At 48.5% G+C, this 21,271-nt stretch overlaps 2 protein-coding genes across 5 annotated transcripts in view; both read left to right on the plus strand.

Moving 5' to 3' along the window:
• The first annotated feature begins 3,667 nt into the window (after positions 1 to 3,667).
• LOC135910704 (uncharacterized) lies at positions 3,668 to 8,933 on the plus strand. Its single transcript, XM_065442740.1, has 3 exons — positions 3,668 to 4,002; positions 5,226 to 5,525; positions 8,546 to 8,933. Exons 1-3 carry the CDS (start codon positions 3,668 to 3,670, stop codon positions 8,931 to 8,933), a joined length of 1,023 nt encoding a protein of 340 aa, XP_065298812.1.
• A 5,073-nt stretch (positions 8,934 to 14,006) lies between these two features.
• LOC135910735 (uncharacterized) overlaps positions 14,007 to 21,271 on the plus strand; it is a 55,427-nt gene continuing 48,162 nt past the window's right edge. For all 4 annotated transcript variants that reach the window (XM_065442794.1, XM_065442797.1, XM_065442796.1 and 1 more), the window contains exons 1-2: positions 14,007 to 14,198; positions 20,687 to 20,811. In XM_065442794.1, the coding sequence (XP_065298866.1) occupies positions 14,138 to 14,198; positions 20,687 to 20,811 (186 nt within the window). In that variant the 5' untranslated portion in view covers positions 14,007 to 14,137. The remainder of the gene's footprint in view (positions 14,199 to 20,686; positions 20,812 to 21,271) is intronic.

The following is a 21,271-nucleotide window of genomic DNA, read 5'->3' on the forward strand; positions in this document are numbered from 1 at the left end:
AGTGAGTGAGTGAGTGAGTGAGTGAGTGAGTGAGTGAGTGAGTGAGTGAGTGAGTGAGAGAGTGAGGAAACATTATTGTAGGTCCGGCGAGGACGCGAACTCGTCGCGCACCCGGCTAGTCCCACGTCGAGACCGGCAGGTCTAGCCCACCGGCCCGGTCGCGGGCACGCCGGACGGCCAGGATTTGCTTTTCTAGAGCGGGGCTACGCAGAAGCGAGTCCCACTCCTCCTTGATGAACTTGGGGTATGTCGACCCGCACTCCCATAGCATGTGAGGTAGAGTGGAGGTATATATATATATTATCTTGGCGCCGATGCTAGCGCGTATATCAAGTAACAAAACCGGAGTCGACGCGTACCGCGTTCAAGCGATATTATGCAACATACAAAGGCACACAGATACGCCCTAAGCTGAATCTTAGCGGCTACTGGCTATCGGAGTTGGACGTCACCTCCTTTCCGCTGTTTATCGACCACAGAAAGTCATCCTCAGTTCCATCGAATGCCTTAGGAATGCCACACTTCTTGACGGCTCGCGCAACCACCATGTGGGGGAGGGCATTCCACTCACCATGAAGCCACCTTGCGATGTCTTCGAGCGTGGCTTTCTTCAGACGATGACATTGTGGCTATAGCTAACGTGCATTACGCTTTCTTTATATTAAGAATCGGTTTATTTTCGCTTTTGAGTAGAAGCAATTACCATTGTAATGTGCATGCAAATTTGAGCGCACCTTTTATGCGAAACTGGGCGCGTTAGAATAGTGTAAATACTATATCGCTAAAGGTATTGCATTTTCCTTCTCAGTATTGAAAATAATGAGTAAAGGTTATTTAACAACATATTTATGTTACAACATAGATACCCCCTCTCTCAATGTATCTCAAGGAGACTAACATTCCCTGAAAAGTATTTAAGAAAAAGCAACTTGAGTATACTATTTTATATACGTACAAGCCGGCGCCCAACGAAGGGCCCCACGCAGCTACCACCATTAGCGGAGCCTAACATTATCTGGTTAACCTCCTTGCCTTCCCTTTCCCTTTCTCTCTCTCTCTCTTGGAAAAGGAGGTGCACGTGGGTGACTCATTGAATCCCTTGCTTCTTTGTTGCTCGGGCCGACATTCAAGCCCGTGTTACCGGCATACGAGGAAGCGATGAGTGCTGCTACTTGTTCACACAAAATGCTGCTGACGCCTCATGATCAAACCACGGCGACAAAACCTTGAAAACCTCCACCTGGTTGTACATGGTTGTGCCTGTGAAAGGAAGAGGCGAGGTCTGAGGTCACTGTAATTTATTGATCATCCCATCACTTCTTTCAAATGACCTCTCCTGCAGACAACCAGCACTAACCCAACGTATGATCCAGCCGTGATGTGTGTTTCGGTAGGGTCCCTAGAAAAGGTCCCTAAAGGTCCCTAGAAAAAGTATTTCTAGGAAGCCTAGTTTCGGCATTTGGCGATTTGCAAAAAAATGAGCGCCACGTGGTGCTTTCTAACCAGGTACTCTCGTTCACAAGACTGCATTTCTCCCTTGAAGCGAGGCCCCCATCCTCCCTCCACCGACCTGTTTAAAGCGAGTGACAGGAGTGAGTCACAGAGGAAAGGTGAGATGAGAAACACGTGTGGACCCCACCGCGTCGAATGTGCACAATGCCCTCGGGAGCTCCCTGGGCGTCGCCAGATTAGCCTCTTGACAGCTGTAATTATCCGTGACTCCCCTCAGAAGCATTGCAGAAACTTCAGCGCTTCCCTTTCTGCTAACGTTCGAGTCCAGAGGGGACGAGATAGAACTGTGGAGAGGAAGGAGGAGAAGCTGCAGCTCCCAAGTTCCCATACAAAGGAGCGGTGGGGGCGAGGGGCAGGGACGTGACAAGGCAAGCGGTTGCGGGGAAACTGGATAAGCTTAAGTTCAAGGTACGATACAGTACGTTGGTGCTATTTCTGAAAAATAAACACCTTGCAAATATGTCAAGTGGACAAACTACGCAGGATCTGTAGAAGCAGAGTCGCATTAATTAATCCGCACTGCAAGGTCCACGCGACACTAAAAAAGCGGTCGACCGTGAAAGCAACAGTGTTGCGCCCGCTGCGGCAGCTTTGCGGCTACGGCATTGCTAGAGACCGCGAATTTGATCGGAACCGCGGCAACCACATTTCGGCGAGGCGAAATAGAAAACGCACGTGCACTTAGATTTTGGGACACGTTAAAGATCATCCCGGTGCCAAAATTATCCGAATTCGGCCACTACGGCGTGCCTCATAATGCGTTTGTGGTTTTGGCACGTACAACCCCACAATCCAATTCAAGTTTACTACGTCACGGTGGGATGTGCCATGTGAGGCAATGACAAATGCTCAACCCTCTCAGAGGTTATGAAATATGGCGCACAACAACGCCTCAAGCAGACACCTCTCCCTGTGTGTTCTATGTACTATGCAGAGAAACAGCAATGGTGCACGTAAGGTAACTTTTAACATCAACTCACCACTCTCCTGTTAGACGAAACGTTGAAGAAATTAAGCTTACGCCGTCCACATCACCGCTAATTATCGTCAATCAAAACAACCAGTACAGAAAGCTTCGCTTCCATCGATTCCCACAGTGCACGGGATCTGCATAATATTTCTTTTTTCAGAGAGTAAGCGCGAGCACACAAATTTTTAAAAGATTACTGTGAAAATTGCTCATCACACTTTAACAATACCTTATACTTTCTTTTGGGTAACAGCGTATATGCTACCATTTAATAGACTTTACCACCCCCAGACTGGCAGATAACAGACAGATAGGCAGAAAGTAGACATGTGTGGTTAAACTTTATTTGCATAGCACTGTTTGCCGTCAGCCGATGCCACATTCTGCACCTTTTCGTTGTTGTCGAGTGCAGCGTATACCCTCGCGTTCGTCAACAAACACCTTCTCCGATCGATACCAGTACAACCTCTAAGGCAAGGCATAAGAGCGATATCAAGACTTATCAAAAGACCTCTCATGTCTCAAGGCGTAAAACCGCATCTTTTGATAAACACACTTTTTCGCCGTCTAGGCCTCGAGCATATTTAATTTTTTCCTGCATGCTCGGTCAGAGAATTTTCGCGAGTGGTTCACACGTATTTTTTTTAACCGCAGTGTCAGACACCACAGCCACGTGCAGCATTGGCTTAATGGCTAGAACTTGACCTGCTGACCCCGAGGTCGCGGTTTCGTTCACCGACATTTGCGGCTTCGTTCAGGCGGAGGCGGAATACAAAAGCGCTCGTGTATCGTGCCATCTTTAGACATTTTTGCCCGGAGTCCCTCCCCGCCGAGCAGTGTAACTTGCAAAGCATATAATGCGAAGAAACCCAGATGCACGCTGTTCTCTCCCCCAACATTCCATCAGGAGGAGGAAAGCGTTGACGCCCTGCTGTTCTCAGAACTCTTCGCTCCTTCCTTGAAAAAAGTTTCGGGCTAGAGAGCTCCGCCCGTTCTTGTGTTTCTCCGGAACCCGGTTCGCGTGATGCTCGCCACTTTCGAGACGCCTCATTGGTGCCCGGACGGAGTGACGTCAGCAACACCGCCGTTGAGTCTCTTCGTCACGCGGTGTTTCAGAATTGATAAAACTCGCTGCGCGCGCCTGCGCCCGCTCATTGCGAGCTAGAGCCACGTGGCCGCGCAGACATGAAAACCTCAGCCATCTTCCTCGTGGTCGTCGTCGCGATGCACGGCGTGGACAGCGCGTTCGTGGGAAGCCTGCTCTTGCCGTTCAGTAGCATCACGTCCGCGATCGGCATCCTCCGCTTCAAGATCTCCGTGGCCGGCGCTGTGCTGAGCATGCTCGGCCAGGCCTTCAACGGCGATTCGGACTCCAGGACCGGCACGAACGTCGCGGAGTCATTTTCCAGGGAGGAGAGTGAACGGCGTGGTCCTGTGGACCTCGGCATAAGGACGACAACCACCACTGAACAGCCGCAAGCGAGGGTCTCACCGATTTCGGCGCTCCAAGACATCCTCAAGTAAGACTGAAGCGACGCGGGAGCGTTTTAGATGCAGGCTGGGGTCGTTTCCTCGGTCACAAATGTAGCACGATGTCGGTTTTGCAGTGCCATTTGACTTGCTCATCGCTGCTGCACGTGGTACCTAAAGTCTGTTTGATTGGTTTAGAATTGTTTAACGGCTTTAATATGCACCAATATACGTCTACTTTTCATACGATGTTGATCTCGGTTCTTCCTATCTATTTTCACGCAAACGTTCTTCAATAGTCAAGGTAATGATTAAATTCGGTAGAAGTTTGTGCAGAGTTGTATTAAGCTGAAAACACCATAAAAACCCACGGCCAGAGCGTGAAAAGTAGACAGCGTAAACGCTCGTGTTCAAGCTTTGCCCAGTCTGACATTTGATCAAATAACGTTCAATAACTCTGAATTCCAGTCTTGCGGGTTACACACTAAGGCGACACGGCAAGTACTGTCTTGATTAGTCCGTGTATAAAGCAATTTAGCTTGTAGACGCCAAAAATGCTAATTCAGCGGGGACACTGGTCATTCATGCGGGAGGTCTTCCGGCTTCCACTGAAGTTATTACGCGATGTGGTCTTAGATTGGGATTGGTAATGTTAAGAAGTGTTATTTTGGTAGATTATCAGGGGGAGGGGGCGTGGGGGCTAGCGTGGGTCGAGCCATCCTTTGTGTGCTGGATCACTCACACACGGCTTGCGTGCAGTTCCGCATCACTTTACGCGCGTGTTCGTTCGCCCGTTTCGCGAATGAGGATGTGCATGAACAACTTGCCTATAAATTTTGGCGTCCTTAAACTCTGCTGGGGTGGATCAGTTTTTAGACATTAGAGCAAGGCTAGATCCTCCTCCCGTCGTCATCCTCGGTTTGGCTGCATGATGAGAGCCGATTCGGAAGCCAGCGCACCGTGCTCAATCTGCGAGGTGTGGTACACCGCTGCACACTTGCACCACGGTGATTCAGCAGCTCTGATGTTCTGTCCGAGGTCACGGGTTTCATTACCGGCCATGGCTGTCACATTTATATGGTGGCGCAATGCAAAAAAAAAAAAACCCATGTGCCATCTAGCATTAGGTGCACTTTAACGAAACCTATGTGCCCACAGTTGGTGAACACATGGGCTTGGAATCGTAATCCGACCTTCATGACGCGCTGTACTCTGGTTTGGGGAGACGTTACAGCTCACAATGTATTCCACTTCCCACTTTTTTAACCCGCAGCGCCGACGAGAAGCCGAAGCCCCAGACGGACTTGCTGTTCACCTTCTTGAAGGACCTCGACGACCAAGGGTGCGTGTCCCGCATGGTGTGCGAGAGTGCGGCCGACGCACTGCGGCTCGGCAAGGTGGGCAACGCGACCGTGCATTTCTTCAACACCAACGTGGGCCTCAGGACGGGTCCCGCCTCGGTCTTCGTTGCCGCCGCCGAGGTGGGCCGTTCGCGGGGCCTGGCCGGCTGCGCCCAGGCCTTTCCCGACTGCACCGTCGACCTTCCCGACACGCTCTCGGCTGCCGGACTCATGTAGCCTCGACGTGTTGCGTGAATAAACATCCCTGCGTGCGTCTGCGCGTGCGTGTTTCCTTGCGGAGGCACAGTCCCTTCTCGGGACCAGCCTAGCATCCATACAGGCTCCACTTCGGGAGGCACCGTCATCGACAAACTTATAGCCGTTCTTTATGGATTCACTACTACGCCACGCGTGGACGCTGACCGCTGGTTTGTCAGCACTACACTAGCGCACACGCACCAAACATTTCTCTTGCTCGTAATTCGAAGCCAGTTTACCTGTTTTCCCGACTTGGCAAAAACTTATGCAAAAAAGACCCGCATAACCCTTAATTTACCACCTCGAGTGAAGTTCTTTAATTAACAAAAATGCAGTGCTAGGGGAAAGCCACCTCGGATCACCATAGCCGTTTCTTAGTGTGGTCACTGTATTTTATTTCTGATCGAGATAAATGCGTTCATGCGCGTTTCTTTAGAGTGCGCTTGAAATACCCTATGACCGGAATATTCAATTCCATAATATTTTTCTTCCTCTGCTTAGGAGAATCCCAAGTCGATTAATTGATTCGCTTATCAGAGTTGAGATATGTGGCTGCTGGCAACGGGACTATCTTCCGGACAACGAATATATAGTGAAGAATGAAAGAGGCACTGGGTATGGGAGTACAGCTGTGAAGGAAAAGAAGGATCCTAGAATATAACACAGATCGAGTGAGTCCTGGGGACCTCGTGGGCCTGCTTAGTTTGTGCGCATCCTGTGCTGTAGCGCTACCGGGAAAATGCGAGGGGCTTCCTGAACCAAGCCCCAACTCGGAATGCCGCTAGACTGCCGTGTGCGCGAGCGTTTGGCCGTGCCTGTACCACGGTGGCCTGCACGCAGGGAAGAGGAGAGATGCCGGAGTGTCCGCCGCGAGCCCGGTATTGCGGAAAGTGTTCTCTGCGGTGCGTGCGCAGCTGGGGAGTAGACGATCTTGATAGCCTGGCCGCATTCGGGCCATGCGCTTGTGGAGGTATTGCTGTGTCGTAACTTGGGAAAACGGCGCAGGCTCCGGAACCTCTGCGCTCCACGCTGAAGAGAACCATCCGCGCTGGTATTTTTCGTTTATTTTGCTTTTATATGCGAGGCTCATTGTTCGAATAAAAAATTTGTCGATTTCATTACTCATCGTGGGGCAGTTTTCTGAAATGCGAATTCACTCGAAACCTTTTTTTTTTTTCACACACCTAGTGCCACTTTCCTTTTCAAGTTAGGAACAAGAAAGCTGGGCCGACGGACAAGTAGGCGGATGCGCCAAATACGTATGTCTAGAATGTCTGCACTGTGTTTTTTTTGTTTGTTTTTTAGGCAGGCGACAGTTCTCACTTTGGCCCGCGGTACAATATACGCAGGCACCCGTGGTACATGAGTTATTTGGACAGGTGTCTGAAATGTCCTCGCTATGATTTTCTTTTTTAAATTTTTGTGCAGACGACAGCTCCCATTGTTCGGAGTGTAGTGTACATTATTCTAGTACACTATAGTTCGGAGTGCATAGTCAAGGTCCACGCGCACAGTAGCGTGATGCACAGAGGCTTGGGAGTGAGGACATACCGTGGCGCCACCATGCGGAGTCATCCGTGTGACGTGCAAAGTTGGATTGCCCCAGCAGCCATGGGCAGCAGCGTCGTCTTTTTTTTCTCTCTCTTTGCATTATTATTGTATTTCAGTTTATCGACATCAGTAAAATGCTGCTATAACTTCGTCATTGACTGCACGGTATGCTGAATAACTGTTCCGAAAATATTAACTTCCTTGTAAAACCTTATGTATCGCCCGGCTGCCGGCGTCGTCTGCTATGGCCACCGACATGGAAACCACGCATGCCGATGTCCGTTCTCTTAGTAAGAGGTAAGAAGCCATTGTGTCGAATTAAAACTAAACATCAAATGGGCTATAGCGATTGCTTGCTGTAAAGAAACGTACTTTTGCTTCAAGACAGGCCTGCGACGTGTTCACCGTGTATTTAATTCATTGTGGGTCCACCTACAAACGGCCCACGGTTGATACACAGCGCGCTTCCTAATCTTGTATTTGCGACTCAGGCCTAAGGAAGGCCTTCCAAAAATTAGCGCTGATTCAACAGCCTCCCTTAGCTGTCATGCAAACACACAAAACAATGCATGCAAGAATAAATTGACGTCCACGTTCCGGACAGACCTCGTCTGCGTCACCCTTGCAATGTGCGCAAGTTTCTTCTCTTGAGATGGATGTCGAAATGGTCTGCAAAGTCAAGTTTCGTTACCTGCATTGAAAGTTAACAATAGACCAATATCGAGCGCACAGAACCTATATTTAAGTGTGTAAATTTGTGAGCAACTTTACGGACACAATATGAGAACTTGCGTAATTGAAAAGTGAGTGACTCACTGCTTTTTGGTACATATATGTACTACAACGCGTCCCACACAGTTCAGACTTTAGTTACGGGCTTCTGCATTCATTAGCGCCTTGAAATAGACGATGCAAAATATCGACTGGACTGCATACCTAGCCACCATTATGCCATATGCTCTCAAGTATATAATAGTCCACGTGTCCAGCACGGCGGAGACGCGGCGTTCCTCCGGCGTTACGTGACGTGCTCTGCGTGGTCTCTCGCTTTCCAACTCATTTTCGGAAGTCGAGCCAGTTCCGCATCCTGTCCGCTGCCTTCAATCGACGCGGCAAGTCGCTGGGATGATTTTGAGACCACCCTGACCCCAGTGAGTGACATCTTCACCGTTTGTCATCCAAGTGAATCCCCCCGGCTCTTCGCGACCACGAGAGCCGCAGGCACCCAACGGAATCGATAAGCCAAGGCGTGGGTCGACGAAGCTTCGGCCTGACGATGGCTTTGTCCGGGAGCTCTGACTGGGGACAGCGACGCAATTTGACCAACCTGTATGAATCTTCATCGCATCGTGTGAGAACCTCTGCCTTTCACGCATGTTTTGGTACATTTTAACGTCTTTCTCTCCGCGAACGCCGCCGGGGCCTACCAGCATTCCATTTCCAGATGGAAGTTGTTGCAGAAGAAAGTTGTTGGAGACGTTGTGATTGCGCCTGCTGCGGCGGCTATAGACACGACTCCGGCCACGACCACGACTAGTGAGGAAACTTCCCGATCCAACGAGGATGGCTGTGCATGGGTGCTGGTCCAAAGGATGCTCTGCACGCCAGTAGACATCCACGTCCCGACACTGAATCAAGGCCCGAAGACCAGCCAGTTTCAAGGCAAGACCCCCCAACTGCGTCAGCCCGACATGTTGAGGCTACCCCCCTTGCCCGTCCACGACTACAAGGCCATCCTGCGCCCACAGGAGGGAGGGCGGCGTTCGGACTATGTGGACTCGTCCCACCCTGATCCGGGCGATTGGGGAGGCCGCGGGCTTGCCCCCTGCTGAAGCCGGTCGGCTTGTTTTTCGCCTACGCCAGGAACATTATCTTGCCGTGATGAGCACGCCGCATGAACGGGTCAGGTCTTGAACCTGTACCGCGTCCAACACCTTGCCTGGTCCAGGCATCTATCCCGTTTTGGTCTACATAGCGGCGCCCGACAACTCGTGTAAAGGAATCATCTCCGTTGTGGACCCGGGAACGACCCCATCCGAACTTATGGATCATCTCGTTACGCCGGGCTTCAGTGTCCTGCAGGCACGTATGATTGGCAAATCGAACACGGCCTATCCTCACCTTCTACGGACTTCCCCACTGCGTTCCCTCCTACGGCGCCGAGTACCATTGCTAGTATATACGTGCATCGTCCACACCAGCGACTATGGACGGTTTGCCTCGAGTTGGAACATCGCTCGGAAAATTGCCCCACAACGGACCCCATCGTATGCGAGATATGCGGCGTTGATGACCCGATACGAGGACACTTCTGCGCCGTAGTAAACAAACGCGATGTCTGCTACTGCGTTGGCCACACGAATCGCGGACGCCGTAGTAGACGCCTTTGGTGGACGCCGTAGGGACGCATTGCCGGCGGTCGTGTGTCTTGAAAGCGGTCTGCGACGTTAAGTGCGCGCCTGCACAGGCCTCATCGTCAAAGCGATCTGCGATGTTTGCAGAGTGCGCGTAGTACCGGTAGCTACGTTTGCTTTCGACGTTTCGTACGCGTTGAAGCGACAGATGCACGGAGGTCAATTGGCTCGCGGCTGCTGCCGCGATTCCCAACTCCAGCGTTTTCACACACAGTTTCCGCTGTCATCGAGCGATGTGTGTTCATGTTTACCTGTGCGCGCGTGACACCGAGCTGGTTAATTTAGTTAAAACACGTCGACGGGCTATTTGGTTTGGATCCGTGATAGAATGTGTAAGCGCGACTGAACAAGGGCGTACAACGGAGCAGACACACAAAGACAGCGCTGTCTCCGTGTCTCTGTTTCTTTCTACGGCCTCGTTGAGTCACGCTTACACATTTTATCATTGTTAATTTAGTTAGTAAGCGAACGTTTACAAGATTACACGGCCGATAAAACTACTATCCTTACTTCGTACAACTATCTACTTATTTGCTATGGCAATCGGTGCTTCGCCTTTCCGGCGGTACTACGAAATGTTTTCTTTAATGTAATTTTTTTCTATTTATGCGTTTTCCTAGGTAGCGACTGCAATTATACGGACACTCAAGCCACGTTTCCGCCGTCGCCGTGATGTCCTCGCATCGACGGCGCATGCGCAGTTCACGTGCAGAGCGTCAGAAGTTCTCCAGAGACGCGAGCGATGCGCAGTGCGTTCGGCCGCGAAGGCGCCAAGTGGACGCCCCGGCACGCTCCGCTCGATCGGCTCTGCAGCTCAGGTCAGGGCAGCGCTCTGCCTTCACCTTCTGGCACCAGTGTTGTAGCATGTAGCACTTTAGCATTCCCGTTGAGCACTATATTGTGTAGAACCCAGTCTCAGAAGAACGTAGCCAGTAAACGTCAACTTAAGAAAACAGCGTTCTTCAGTACCTGCTCAAACTAATTCTTTCACTGGACTCTGAATGAGGAGGTTCTAAATGAATTTTTAGACGGCCTGTCCTCTGACGAACACCGACGTTTAGTATACATCGGACGCCGCTGGCGGCACGCTTAGGTACCTAGATGAGGCTTAGGTCCCTTAGGCCCCCAGATAAGGTAACTATAGATAAAAAAAGAAAGCTTGTTTTATCTGGGGACTTTACTGCAGAGTATAGGATGTCTCGATAGTAACTCTCCTGGCTACAGTTCTGAGACGCCCGGTAGTATAAGCTACTCCGACAGCGCATCTGCCGTAGGGTGCCTAAAATGAGCAGGTGTCAATTAAGAGCGCGGCGCTTTTCCATAGGCGGAGGTGGCCCCGCTGTGCCCACACGCTACGCAGCCGCTCGCGCCGAGGTGGCTGCACGACCACGCGCACTCGTTCCCCTTCGCATTCATTTCGATGTGCTTCCCAGGAAATGATGAAAGTTTCACTGGTCGTTAGACTTAACATGTGCCCCATTTCTACTCAATGTGACGTCACTGCGATGTATAGCTCATTTAGTTCTCTGGGAAATATTTAGATAACGGCCGTATATGTGAGTCTGGTACGCTTTCGTAAGTAATTTTACACAAAGGTTGTAGCTACCTGGCAGTCTTGACACTTCGTGAGGGGACGTATTCGCGGACAATCATCTTCGACGATACTGTCGCCTTCGCGTGACGTATACAGATCAATCAGCTGCCAATCCGGCTGCCTCCGGTTTTGCTCGACCAGCCAACGCACACGCACTGACAGTGATATCGCCGAAAGCGACCGTCCGAAAATTCGTCCCCAGGGTCCTTCTGTAAACGTACTGAGGCACCCTGAAACAAACGGGTCATGCGGCGCGCATGACCCGTTAGCGGGAGCGCACGACAAAGGCGGCGGCTGCGCCGACGGCGCGGACACGCCTTGAGTTTCAGTACAACTGCTATTGTCATAACATAAATGTGAACCATTTCATTTTGACGATGGCGACGAGCAAGAGACCCCGCAGGGGCATGCCGATAAATTAAGATGAAGATAAAATTAAAAGCATTTGGCTCGCACTTTACACGAGTCAGCAGCCGCACTAGCGGCGGCATCTCTTAATGGCCCGTACTGATGATCCTAAAATCTTCGGCCTACATCACTGCTGCAAGACTTAAAACTTTTTGTGTCCAAGAAGAACATGTCAAATGATGTGTATTAAACAACACCGATTTTCTGCACCTTATATTTCCTTGGCACAGCAGATGGTGTTCAACAAGAAGATTTGATGTTTCATTTACGAGAATTCGTTGTCGAGTACCAATGTTTAATTTTTATTCTCACAGGTCTGGTTTGGCACATTCCCCTCAATATTTTGCAACGAGCCTTAATGTATGCAACATTTGTTTTTAGAGTGCCGTAGGTCCGACGTGCTCAGAAAACGACTTCAAAAGGTCCCCTTGGCCAACTTAGATTGATCATTACGCTTCCTGTGATACTGTCTCTTGCGGCGTCGGTACTAGGACTCTGCAATAGGATGGCATGTGATGCCGTATTTAATTTTGTAAGTGAAACAAGGAGGCTGCCATTTGTTTTTTCCTCAATACGAAAACGAAAAACAATAACTTCAAATTTTGATATAATGTAGCCTGAAAATTGATATTAACCATTTGCATTCATTTAATATCTCATTCTTTATTTACAATATTCTATTTAAGTATCTTTTTTCTTTTCACCAACATGCCGCCCTATTTTCCCCATAGTGGTTTGATCCATGCATATTGATGGACAATAAGCGAAACCAAACCAAACTGGTTCACGATGGCGAAGCGTGGCCCGCAACTTCACTCTTCCGGGGTTCTTTTTCTTTTTTAGGTGCTACCACTCCCGGATTTATTAGCCAAAACGCTTGCAAAGGGAGTTTCGATTTCCTGAGCGGTATACAAGAGCTGCATCCTAGTTCATCTCTCTATCCTCCTTATCCATATGTTTGTTTCTTTACAACATGATCATTAATTTTTTATTCAAGTCGACCATCTCTCAATTTCCCGATTTCTAGGTAATGATTTTCAACATACTTTTCCACAACATATTTTATATTCTTGATTACACACAGCCCGATTCCCGGCTCATCCCTCAAATACTTTTAGATTCTTTGGCCGATGAACAACCTCCCAACCTACCAGTGCGTTCAACTTCAGCAATTCTCTCTTCTGGGCACGAGTAGTGGACGTGATCGAATGGGTACATCATGAAACATGCCGAATAAATGTTTGAAAAACAGAATACAAGCACAGCCTCTGTCCCTCTGCAGCAGGTAATAGCAGAGCTTGAGTCCGTCTGCAGAGCGCGCGTTAAGCGTTAACGGATAGAACTTACCGAGCGTCGGGTCGTGAAGGGAGGACGCGCCGTGTGAGCGAGAACGATCAGGTCCAACACGTCCTACAAAATGCGTGTAAAAGCGGTCGCGTTGTTTGTATGAAAAGTTGAGCGGCTATCGCTTAAAAAAAAAAGGAAAGAAAACCTGCCAAAATGTTTATGAGCTCCTTGAAGAACCATTATTACATGGTAACCTGCTCGATTACCATGGTACCGAAATCCGAACCCAGCCAGCCACCCATGAAATGCCGCCGCGATGACTACAATATTTGTCTTATAGTGTGAAGCTAAAACGCGTGAGAAGGAGTACCTGGGGGTGTAAGCGGTAAACTAACGCATATCGGATATCCGCATTTGCGGATGTCCGTAATATCCGCTGTCGGATAAAGCGGATATCCGTACCGCTATTAGAGCATATAACGAGGACACAGAACGTGCTCTGCACTGCAACCGTAAGGTCGTCATACGTCATTACAAGATGCGGTGACAGACTTCTATTTCCGCCACACGCTCTCAAAGTTATTACGTAGCAGATAATTATAGCACGCTTAGCTGGTGATATAGCTATTTAGTGATCGGTTGGCTGTTTCTGTCTTCCGCAGGCGCGAAGGCTGCATAGCCGAAAAATTAACATATTCCGGGCACTTAAGGAGGCCTAAAGATATCTCAAACGCCGCACATGGTAACTAATGAGAAGAACGATTAACTATTTTAGTCTGACTACCTGTTCGTCACAAGATCAAAAGAAAATATCTTTGACAACACAGCAGCGATCGTTTCTAAAGCAAGTGCTGTCAGACTTGACTAATTAACGCTGCTGCCACTCGCCTGCTATTCTTGCTTTTCCGATCTTTCCTTTTGTATGTTTTTTTTTTCGTTTCTCCTCTTATAACACGTATTTTTCATACGCTACCGCCTGCCGGCACCCGATTCTTGGCCTGTACCCCTTTGTGGATACGCGACATATAAGTGCAGATCACAGTCACGAATATTTTCCAAGGGCTTGGTTTGGTCTGTATGGTGCCCATGAGTGTGGTTCAACCCACTCCGGGGGATGGGCCATGAATCGGGCGGCACTAGGGTTAGCGCGTCGGCAATCACGCTCACGTGAAGAAGAAGGAGAAGAAGAAGAGAGCTCCCCCGCGCAGGTTTCTCGTGTTCTTCGAAGGCTTCACTTTGAATAACCGCCGCGTCAGAGGCCGCGAGTTCGCGTATAGGAGTACCCGACGGTGGACTTGTTTCGCCCACCAGCGACTGCCGTTCGAGCGCAGCCATGACAACGACGGGAGCCACCGCGCAAACGGTGCCGGCAAGCAGCGAGCCATACATTCCAGGTGAGCGTAGTAAAGCCAAGGTGGCTCAGCTAAGCTGTTGGTCACGTGCCACAGTGTGTGCGGGAGCGTAAATTCTGATGCATTTCGCATGAGTTGCCAAAGAAGGAACGGAGACACCACGTTGTCATGGACATATACGTACATAGAAATATTGCGACTCTACATTGTTAAGGATCTTTAGCTTATCCTATAACTATTTTGCGGATTGCTGGAATGCAGCAGAAAAGTTAGATGTAGCAGCTAAGTGAACCTGTGCGTGGCTCCCTTAATGGCCATACAGAAGCATTGAGGGCTTGGAGGTGTATAGCGTTAAGTATAATGTAGCATATGCTCCCTCGTAGCTCGACGCCGGCGCTACCAGTAGCAACTTTTTGTGGCGCTTTGTCCCACCGTGATATGCAAGAATATTTTTTTTTTGCGGGTCTGCTCTGGTCGGTCGAAAACAACCTAACGGTAATGACGATGTCACTGCCAATAGTTTAGGCCAGTAAAATAAGTAGAATATGGTAGGTGAAATTATGCAGTCAACACTTCTATGTTCTGCGCTTCAACTTGGTATCAACAGAGGGTACCATAAGCACTGTTTCTCTAGAAAGGGAACCTATGTGGTAATTATATGTTGAGCAGCTCTAAAGCATTACGGTAAACAAATTTACGGCACCTTTACTCCGGTATATTCATACATGGTATAGTGATTATAGGCACAGACAAAAAAAGAAAAAAAGTGTGCGGAAACCATCGACGATGATCGCCAATGTAAACAAATAGACCGAACGAACGAGCGAATGAATGTTTTTCTCGCCGAGTCCGGTCATTTATCAAATACAATATCGACCGAAAAAGCCCCAAAATCTATTCGCTCTAAAGGGGCCCTGAACAAATATTTATCGAAGTGGAAAAATGCATTTGTGGCTATTTCAGAAATGCTTTACCGCAAAAAGGTACTCCAAAGCATTGAACAGAAGTGGAGTTATTGGCAATCAAACTCCCCCTTCGCGGTGCTCTCGCTCCTTCTTTAATGCCTTGCAATGCGAAGTCTGCGGCGGAGCGGGATGTGCCCACAACTGAACGTCACTGTGGCGCCTAGCTGAAGTTTGATTTTGTACGTTCACGTAGACGCCCTAAACGACCGTAGACGTCCTTACTATTTTCGTGCCTACGATGCATCAAAAGTAACTCACACGCCACGGTTGTCCTCAGAGAGCCACATGTGCGCTCAGCCAGTGTCGTTGTATATGCTCCCTGCGGGAGCATAACAGGGCTGATACAGTGCACGACAGGGCTTGAGTGTGTGCTCGCGCTCATATACTCCAGTCTGGCCGTGTTACGTAGTTCGGAATGGCTTTGTCATGCACCAGCTTGAGCGACGGATATTAGCCACATCCAATTTGGGCATTCTGAAGCGCTATAAATAGCGCAATACGAAGTGAAGTCTGCCAAGGCGTCTAACCAGAAGCGGCTAAGGTTGAGCGCACGCTGGCAAGCGGGCGTTTTGTCTGACATAAGTTTCGTGTAGTTCGATGCTGTTTTAGTGTTCGAAACTAGTCGAAATTAACGAGACCCAGCGGCTACGACACCGATAAGCAGGGCGGCCAAAGCTTAATTCGCACGCGGTCGGCTTAGGCCGAGTGTGAGCAGACGACAGTCGGCTTCTTCCGGAAGCACGTAGTTATTATCGCAATTGGCAAGCAGATTTTCGCTTACTTCGGCCTGTGTATTAAACTGCGCCGATAAATATACGCAGTGACAGGAGGAAGAAGCACACTGATCCAAACAACCTTGTTGATTGACCTAATTAAGATACTGGCCAATAGCAGCCACGTATGGGAATCTGCTATATTACGAAATAAAGCGTCTAGAAAAGGGTGAGGAGTAGGCATCTGTTGAAAAGAGAGAGCGTGAGAAAGAGGCGACGTTGGGCTCCGCTCGCGAGCTCCGCGCGCCGCGCACGATTGCAAATCTTGGCTGAGATGTCCACGGCAGCGTACGTGCTACCGCGAACTATGTGTCTTGCCCAAGCCCGAGGGGTGATTCAGGACCCCTTTAATATACGCAATTTTGTACGGTTGCTCCCTGGGTGACTGTATCGAAGAAGTGCAAGGACCCTGAACGGCCCCTTGCGATAGTTCCACGCACAAGCTGTGTTTGTCCTGTCACGCCTTATGTTTAAAAAAAAAAGAAGAAAGACTGCTACATCGCCTCGGCCGGAGAGTCCTATCCGTAATTTCGGGCCTGTCTTGCTCCACATCGCCGCTTCGCCTCGACCTGCATGCCGGACGTTCCATGCATCGAGAAAAGAAATAACCGGGACGGCATGTCGCCTAACAAATTTGAAACCAAGGCAACCTAACACGTGATGATGTTGCAGTAAATGTTAGCGTCTTATTCCACCGCAGCGCACTGAGTGCGGGCTCTTCTTAAAAGGGAACCGGACCTGAATCAATGGGCCTCGGCCGCGCACTCACGTTGCAACGAACACGGTAAATGTACGACTTGCAACACATGACCAAAGTTCTCAAGCATATCAGGAGAAAACATAATGGTATATACACCCTTAACGCCCGCTCCAGCATGATTCGTCGTGATGGTTGTGCTCTCACCGTAACTGATGGCCAGTAACTGTTGAAATGAGCTTTCGCTTAATCTAACCGCGCATGCAATGTTATCAGCGAAAATCTAACCTCGCATGCAATGTTATCAGCGAATAGTGCGTCGAATTTGTGATATCGTTCGGTGATATCGGCCTCCGTAGGCTTAACTATAGATGCGTTGGCCTATTAGGAACACCACCATCGCGCCTTTTCAAAGGTTCCTAAACGATTCTGCCATTAGGCGCCTTACCAGCTTCTCACGTGCGGGATTATCGTACGACATCTGAACGCACCCTAGAAGCGACAGGATGGTAGCTACTGGGTTGCCTTGGTTTCAATATGCCAGGTGGTGCCCAAACTCAAACTCCATTGTAGGCCATTTACATTCTTCTGTACACTCTTTGCGTTCTTTTGTAAGCCCGGCCGTTAACATCCGCAAACTTTGGGTGCGAAAAATCTCGACCTCCAAGTCTTGGAGGGACGCGCTCCTAAACTACCCGCTATTATGCTTGCGTTTAACGTAAATATGGCGACAAACGCTATTCCAAAACTGTCTATTACCGGATCCAAATAATCTTGACTGACGCTTACTGCTCATCTGCTTCATCATCATCATCATCAGCAGCAGCATCATCCTCATCAGCCTGTTTACGCCCACTTCAGGGCAAAGGCCTCTCCCATACTTCTCCAACTACGCCGGTCATGTACTTATTGTGGCCATGTTGTCCCTGCAAACTTCTTAATCTCATCTCCGCCCACCTAACTTCCTGCCGCCCCCTGCTACACTTCCCTGCCCTTGGAATCGAGTCCGTAACCCTTAGTCACCATTGGTTGTCGTCCCTCCTTATTACATGTCCTGCCCATGCCCATATCATTTTCTTGATTTCAACTAAAATGTCATTAACTCGCGTTTGTTCCCTCACCCAATCTGCTCTTATCATTTAACGTTACACCCATCATTCTTCTTTCCACAGCTCGTTGCGTCGTCCTCAATTTAGGTAGAACCCTTTTCGTAAGGGTCGAGGTTCTGCCCCATACGTAGGTACTGGTAAGACACAGCTGTTATACACTTTTCTCTTGAGGGATAATGGCAACCTGCTGTTCATGATCTCAGAATGCCTGCTAAACGCACTCCAGCCCATGCTTATTCTTCTGATTATTTCAGTCTCATGATCCGGATCCGCGGTCACTATCTGCCCTAAGAAGATGTATTACCTTACCATTTTCAGTGCCTCACTATACATATATCGTACACTGCTGTTCTCTTCCGAGACTGTCAAACATTACTTTAGTTTTCTGCAGATTAATTTTTAGACCCACCCTTCTGCGTTGCCTCTCCAGGTCAGTGAGCATGCATTGCAGTTGGTCCCCTGAGTCACGAAGCAAGGCAATATCATCAGCGAATCGCACGTTACTAAGGTATTCTCCATTAACTCATATCCCCAGTTTTTCCCACTCCAGGTCTCTGAATACCTCCTGTAAACACGCTGTGAATAGCATTGGAGAGATCGTATCTCCCTGCCTGACGCCTTTCTTTATTTGGATTTTGTTGCTTTCTTTATGGAGGACTACGGCGGCTGTGGAGCCGCTATAGATATCTTCCAGTGTTTTTACATATGGCTCGTCTACCCCCTGATTCCGTAGTGCCTCCATGACTGCTGAGGTTTCGACCGAATCAAACGCTTTTTCGTAATCAATGAAAGCTATATATAAGGGTTGGTTATATTCCGCACATTTCTCTATCACCTGATTGACAGTGTGAATATGGTCTATTGTTGAGTAGCCTTTACGGAATCCTGCCTGGTCCTTTGGTTGACAAAAGTCTAAGGTGTTCCTGATTCTATTTGCGATTACCTTGGTAAATACTTTGTAGGCAACGGACAGTAAGCTGATCGGTCTATTATTTTCCAAGTCGGCGTCCCATTTCTTATGGATTAGGATTATGTTAGCGTTCTTCTAAGATTCCGGTACGCTCGAAGTCATAAGGCATTGCTTATCTGCTTATCTGTGAGCAGATAAGCAGATAAGCAACACCTGTGAATATTGAAGTAAAACGAATCCATCAAACAAAAGCATCGGCTAGCAGGCGCTAACAGCTGCGATGGTTCGATCAAGAATTATCTGGTAGCGCTTGTTCGATCCAGTAGCAGTCGTTGATTGCACCAATAATGCGGCTTTGGCAACTTGAATACCAAACTGGTCACTTCTCTTTCTTATCTGTTCCGAACAAGAAATCCCATGCTCCCCCAACTTATTTTTTAAGTGCTTCACGACCCTATTCAGGTTGTGGGCCGTGTTAGAAGACAGAATTGGTTTTCTCATCATATGGTCATAGGCAGTACACCATAGAAGCCCGAACTCCGGTCACGGCACTCTAAATGTCCACTCGCGGTACGCATGCAGTCCGAGGGGCCGTCCGTACATTGTGCAACACTGATTTCGGCAAAACAATTTATTATTCGGCTAATCTCACCATATATGAATTGTCCAAAATGATGCTGTTGTGTCGTACTGTCGCAACTACAATCAATACTATACTCTACTACATACATCTGTCGGAGCGCTGTTTTCTTTTATTGCTGCCATTGTCACTACGTCCACCAGATGCAATCACTTTTCTTTTTTTCTTTATTCGATATGCAAGCCGCTAAACTGACATGACCAGTCAGATCAGCTCAAGGCACCAGAGGTACCAAATAATAAATGAGTTTTTTTTAATGACTCCACACAACATTTATATTTCGTTTTTTTTTAATTGGATATATTTGGTATTCGACTTGATATTGGAAAGACATTTTGTCGAATATATTTATTTGATTCGACACGAAAATTTCGCCAATCGAACAACCCTTAATTATTAGGGAATGAAACCGTGGCTGTGGCCGCAGCTTGAAGGAATATTGATGCGGCGCTTTCTAACGAATTTTTTTTTTTAATAAATGAAAGTCCGCACTCTGTGAACTGTAAAAAATGCACTATCAAGCATCGAACTGTTCCAAATAATACAATACTATTAAACTATGACGTAGTTTCACTTTCGGTACAAAGACGGTTCATGTGTCATGGCATCATGATCAGGATACACTGGCTCTCTGTTCCTGCGCTCACTGCAGCTGCCACACGCAGACGCACCCGCGTGCACCATGTTTTCTCTTTTTTTCTCTTCCTATTATGAGCAGCACCATACCACCTAGCCTTATTGCTATCGACTTCAGTAATTTTTTTCCATTTATCATGACGTCACGATAATGTAGATGATGCCAGGTTGGGCATTACGAGAGAAACTTACGGTATGCATTAGAGCGGTCACTTTCGAGAGCGCTCGGTTGCTCTCGCAGCTCGGTTTACATTCGGCTGGCCGAAATCGAGCACTCGGAACACGCTCACCTGGTTCATTCAGAGCGTCACGATCCAGGTCGGAGCGCTCGGAGGCGCTCCCACCTTCAACCTGGAAGCGCGATTGAGATCCGACAGAAACTCGATCACGTGGCTAACTCCGATTGGTCTGGGAGCAACTATAGTGCGCTTGGCAAGGGCAGGCCTTGCATCGCTGCGAACTGAGTGGGACCGCGGTAGGAACCAGTCCAAGGTACCATTAAGATCAAATTAAAAATATATCTTATTTGTGTGTCCCAACCTTCATACTAGCCAAGCGTGAGTCTTTTCCATGGTAGAGTGTATAGTCTAGTGTATAGTAGAGTGAGTCTTTTACGTACGAGAAGCACGAGGTAGAGCTTTAATTTGCAACTTCGAAACTATTTGGCAGTATTCCTTTAGGACAAAATGAGGCAGACGGATCCGTATGGGGCACTCGCATTTCGCGAACACTGCTATAGTACTTTTGGACAACTTCTGTTTTTATTCCTTCTTTTTTTAGCGGTATTCTTTTGATCGCAGGCGAAGGGGCGAAGAGGAGCTCGATCACGCAGGACGTAGATATGCAACGCAAGGAACGCAGCTTCCAGGAGTGCCTCGAGTTCCTTCTGCCCGTCTACCTGCTGCCTTTCATTTTCGGCGACAAGGTGCGCTCATTAGCGCGTCTCACGTAAGCCAACGGTTGCCCGCGGGGCAGTCCTATGGGCTGCGCTAAACCGACTTCCGTTTTCAGTTCTATGTTGAAAGGAGTCCCTGCGACTGTCATAATTGCAAGCCCGAGCATGGTGGCTCTTAGTTATTTTGCTAAGAGCCACCAGGCCATGGACACACAGCTGTTTTGCAGTGACTATCTATATGCTAATTACCTGCTGGTGTAAACTTCCGGCTGAGGCTTATGTTTAAGTACGCAGCGTTCAATTTTTTTTTTTACAAGAACTATTATGTACACAAAATGAGAAGAAAGGGGTTAACCTAGGGCCCTCGGTTAACCCTTTTTTCTCGTTCGTTACATAACGAGGGTCTAGAATCCGGCAATAGTGATGCCTTCAGATAGCACGTGTGGGTTTATTGACCAGTTGGTGCCACCCAAAATGATCACGTGCTCGT

This window comes from Dermacentor albipictus, chromosome 2 (assembly GCF_038994185.2).
Source record: "Dermacentor albipictus isolate Rhodes 1998 colony chromosome 2, USDA_Dalb.pri_finalv2, whole genome shotgun sequence".
In the NCBI taxonomy this organism is placed as follows: Eukaryota; Metazoa; Arthropoda; class Arachnida; order Ixodida; family Ixodidae; genus Dermacentor; species Dermacentor albipictus.

Excerpts from the sequence above, each read along its gene's own strand:
- LOC135910704 (XM_065442740.1), top strand. The coding sequence starts at position 3,668 with ATGAAAACCTCAGCCATCTTCCTCGTGGTCGTCGTCGCGATGCACGGC. Across the intron at positions 4,003-5,225 it reads GCGCTCCAAGACATCCTCAA|CGCCGACGAGAAGCCGAAGC; the intron begins GTAAGACTGAAG and ends TTTAACCCGCAG. Across the intron at positions 5,526-8,545 it reads CTCTCGGCTGCCGGACTCAT|ATGGAAGTTGTTGCAGAAGA; the intron begins GTAGCCTCGACG and ends TTCCATTTCCAG.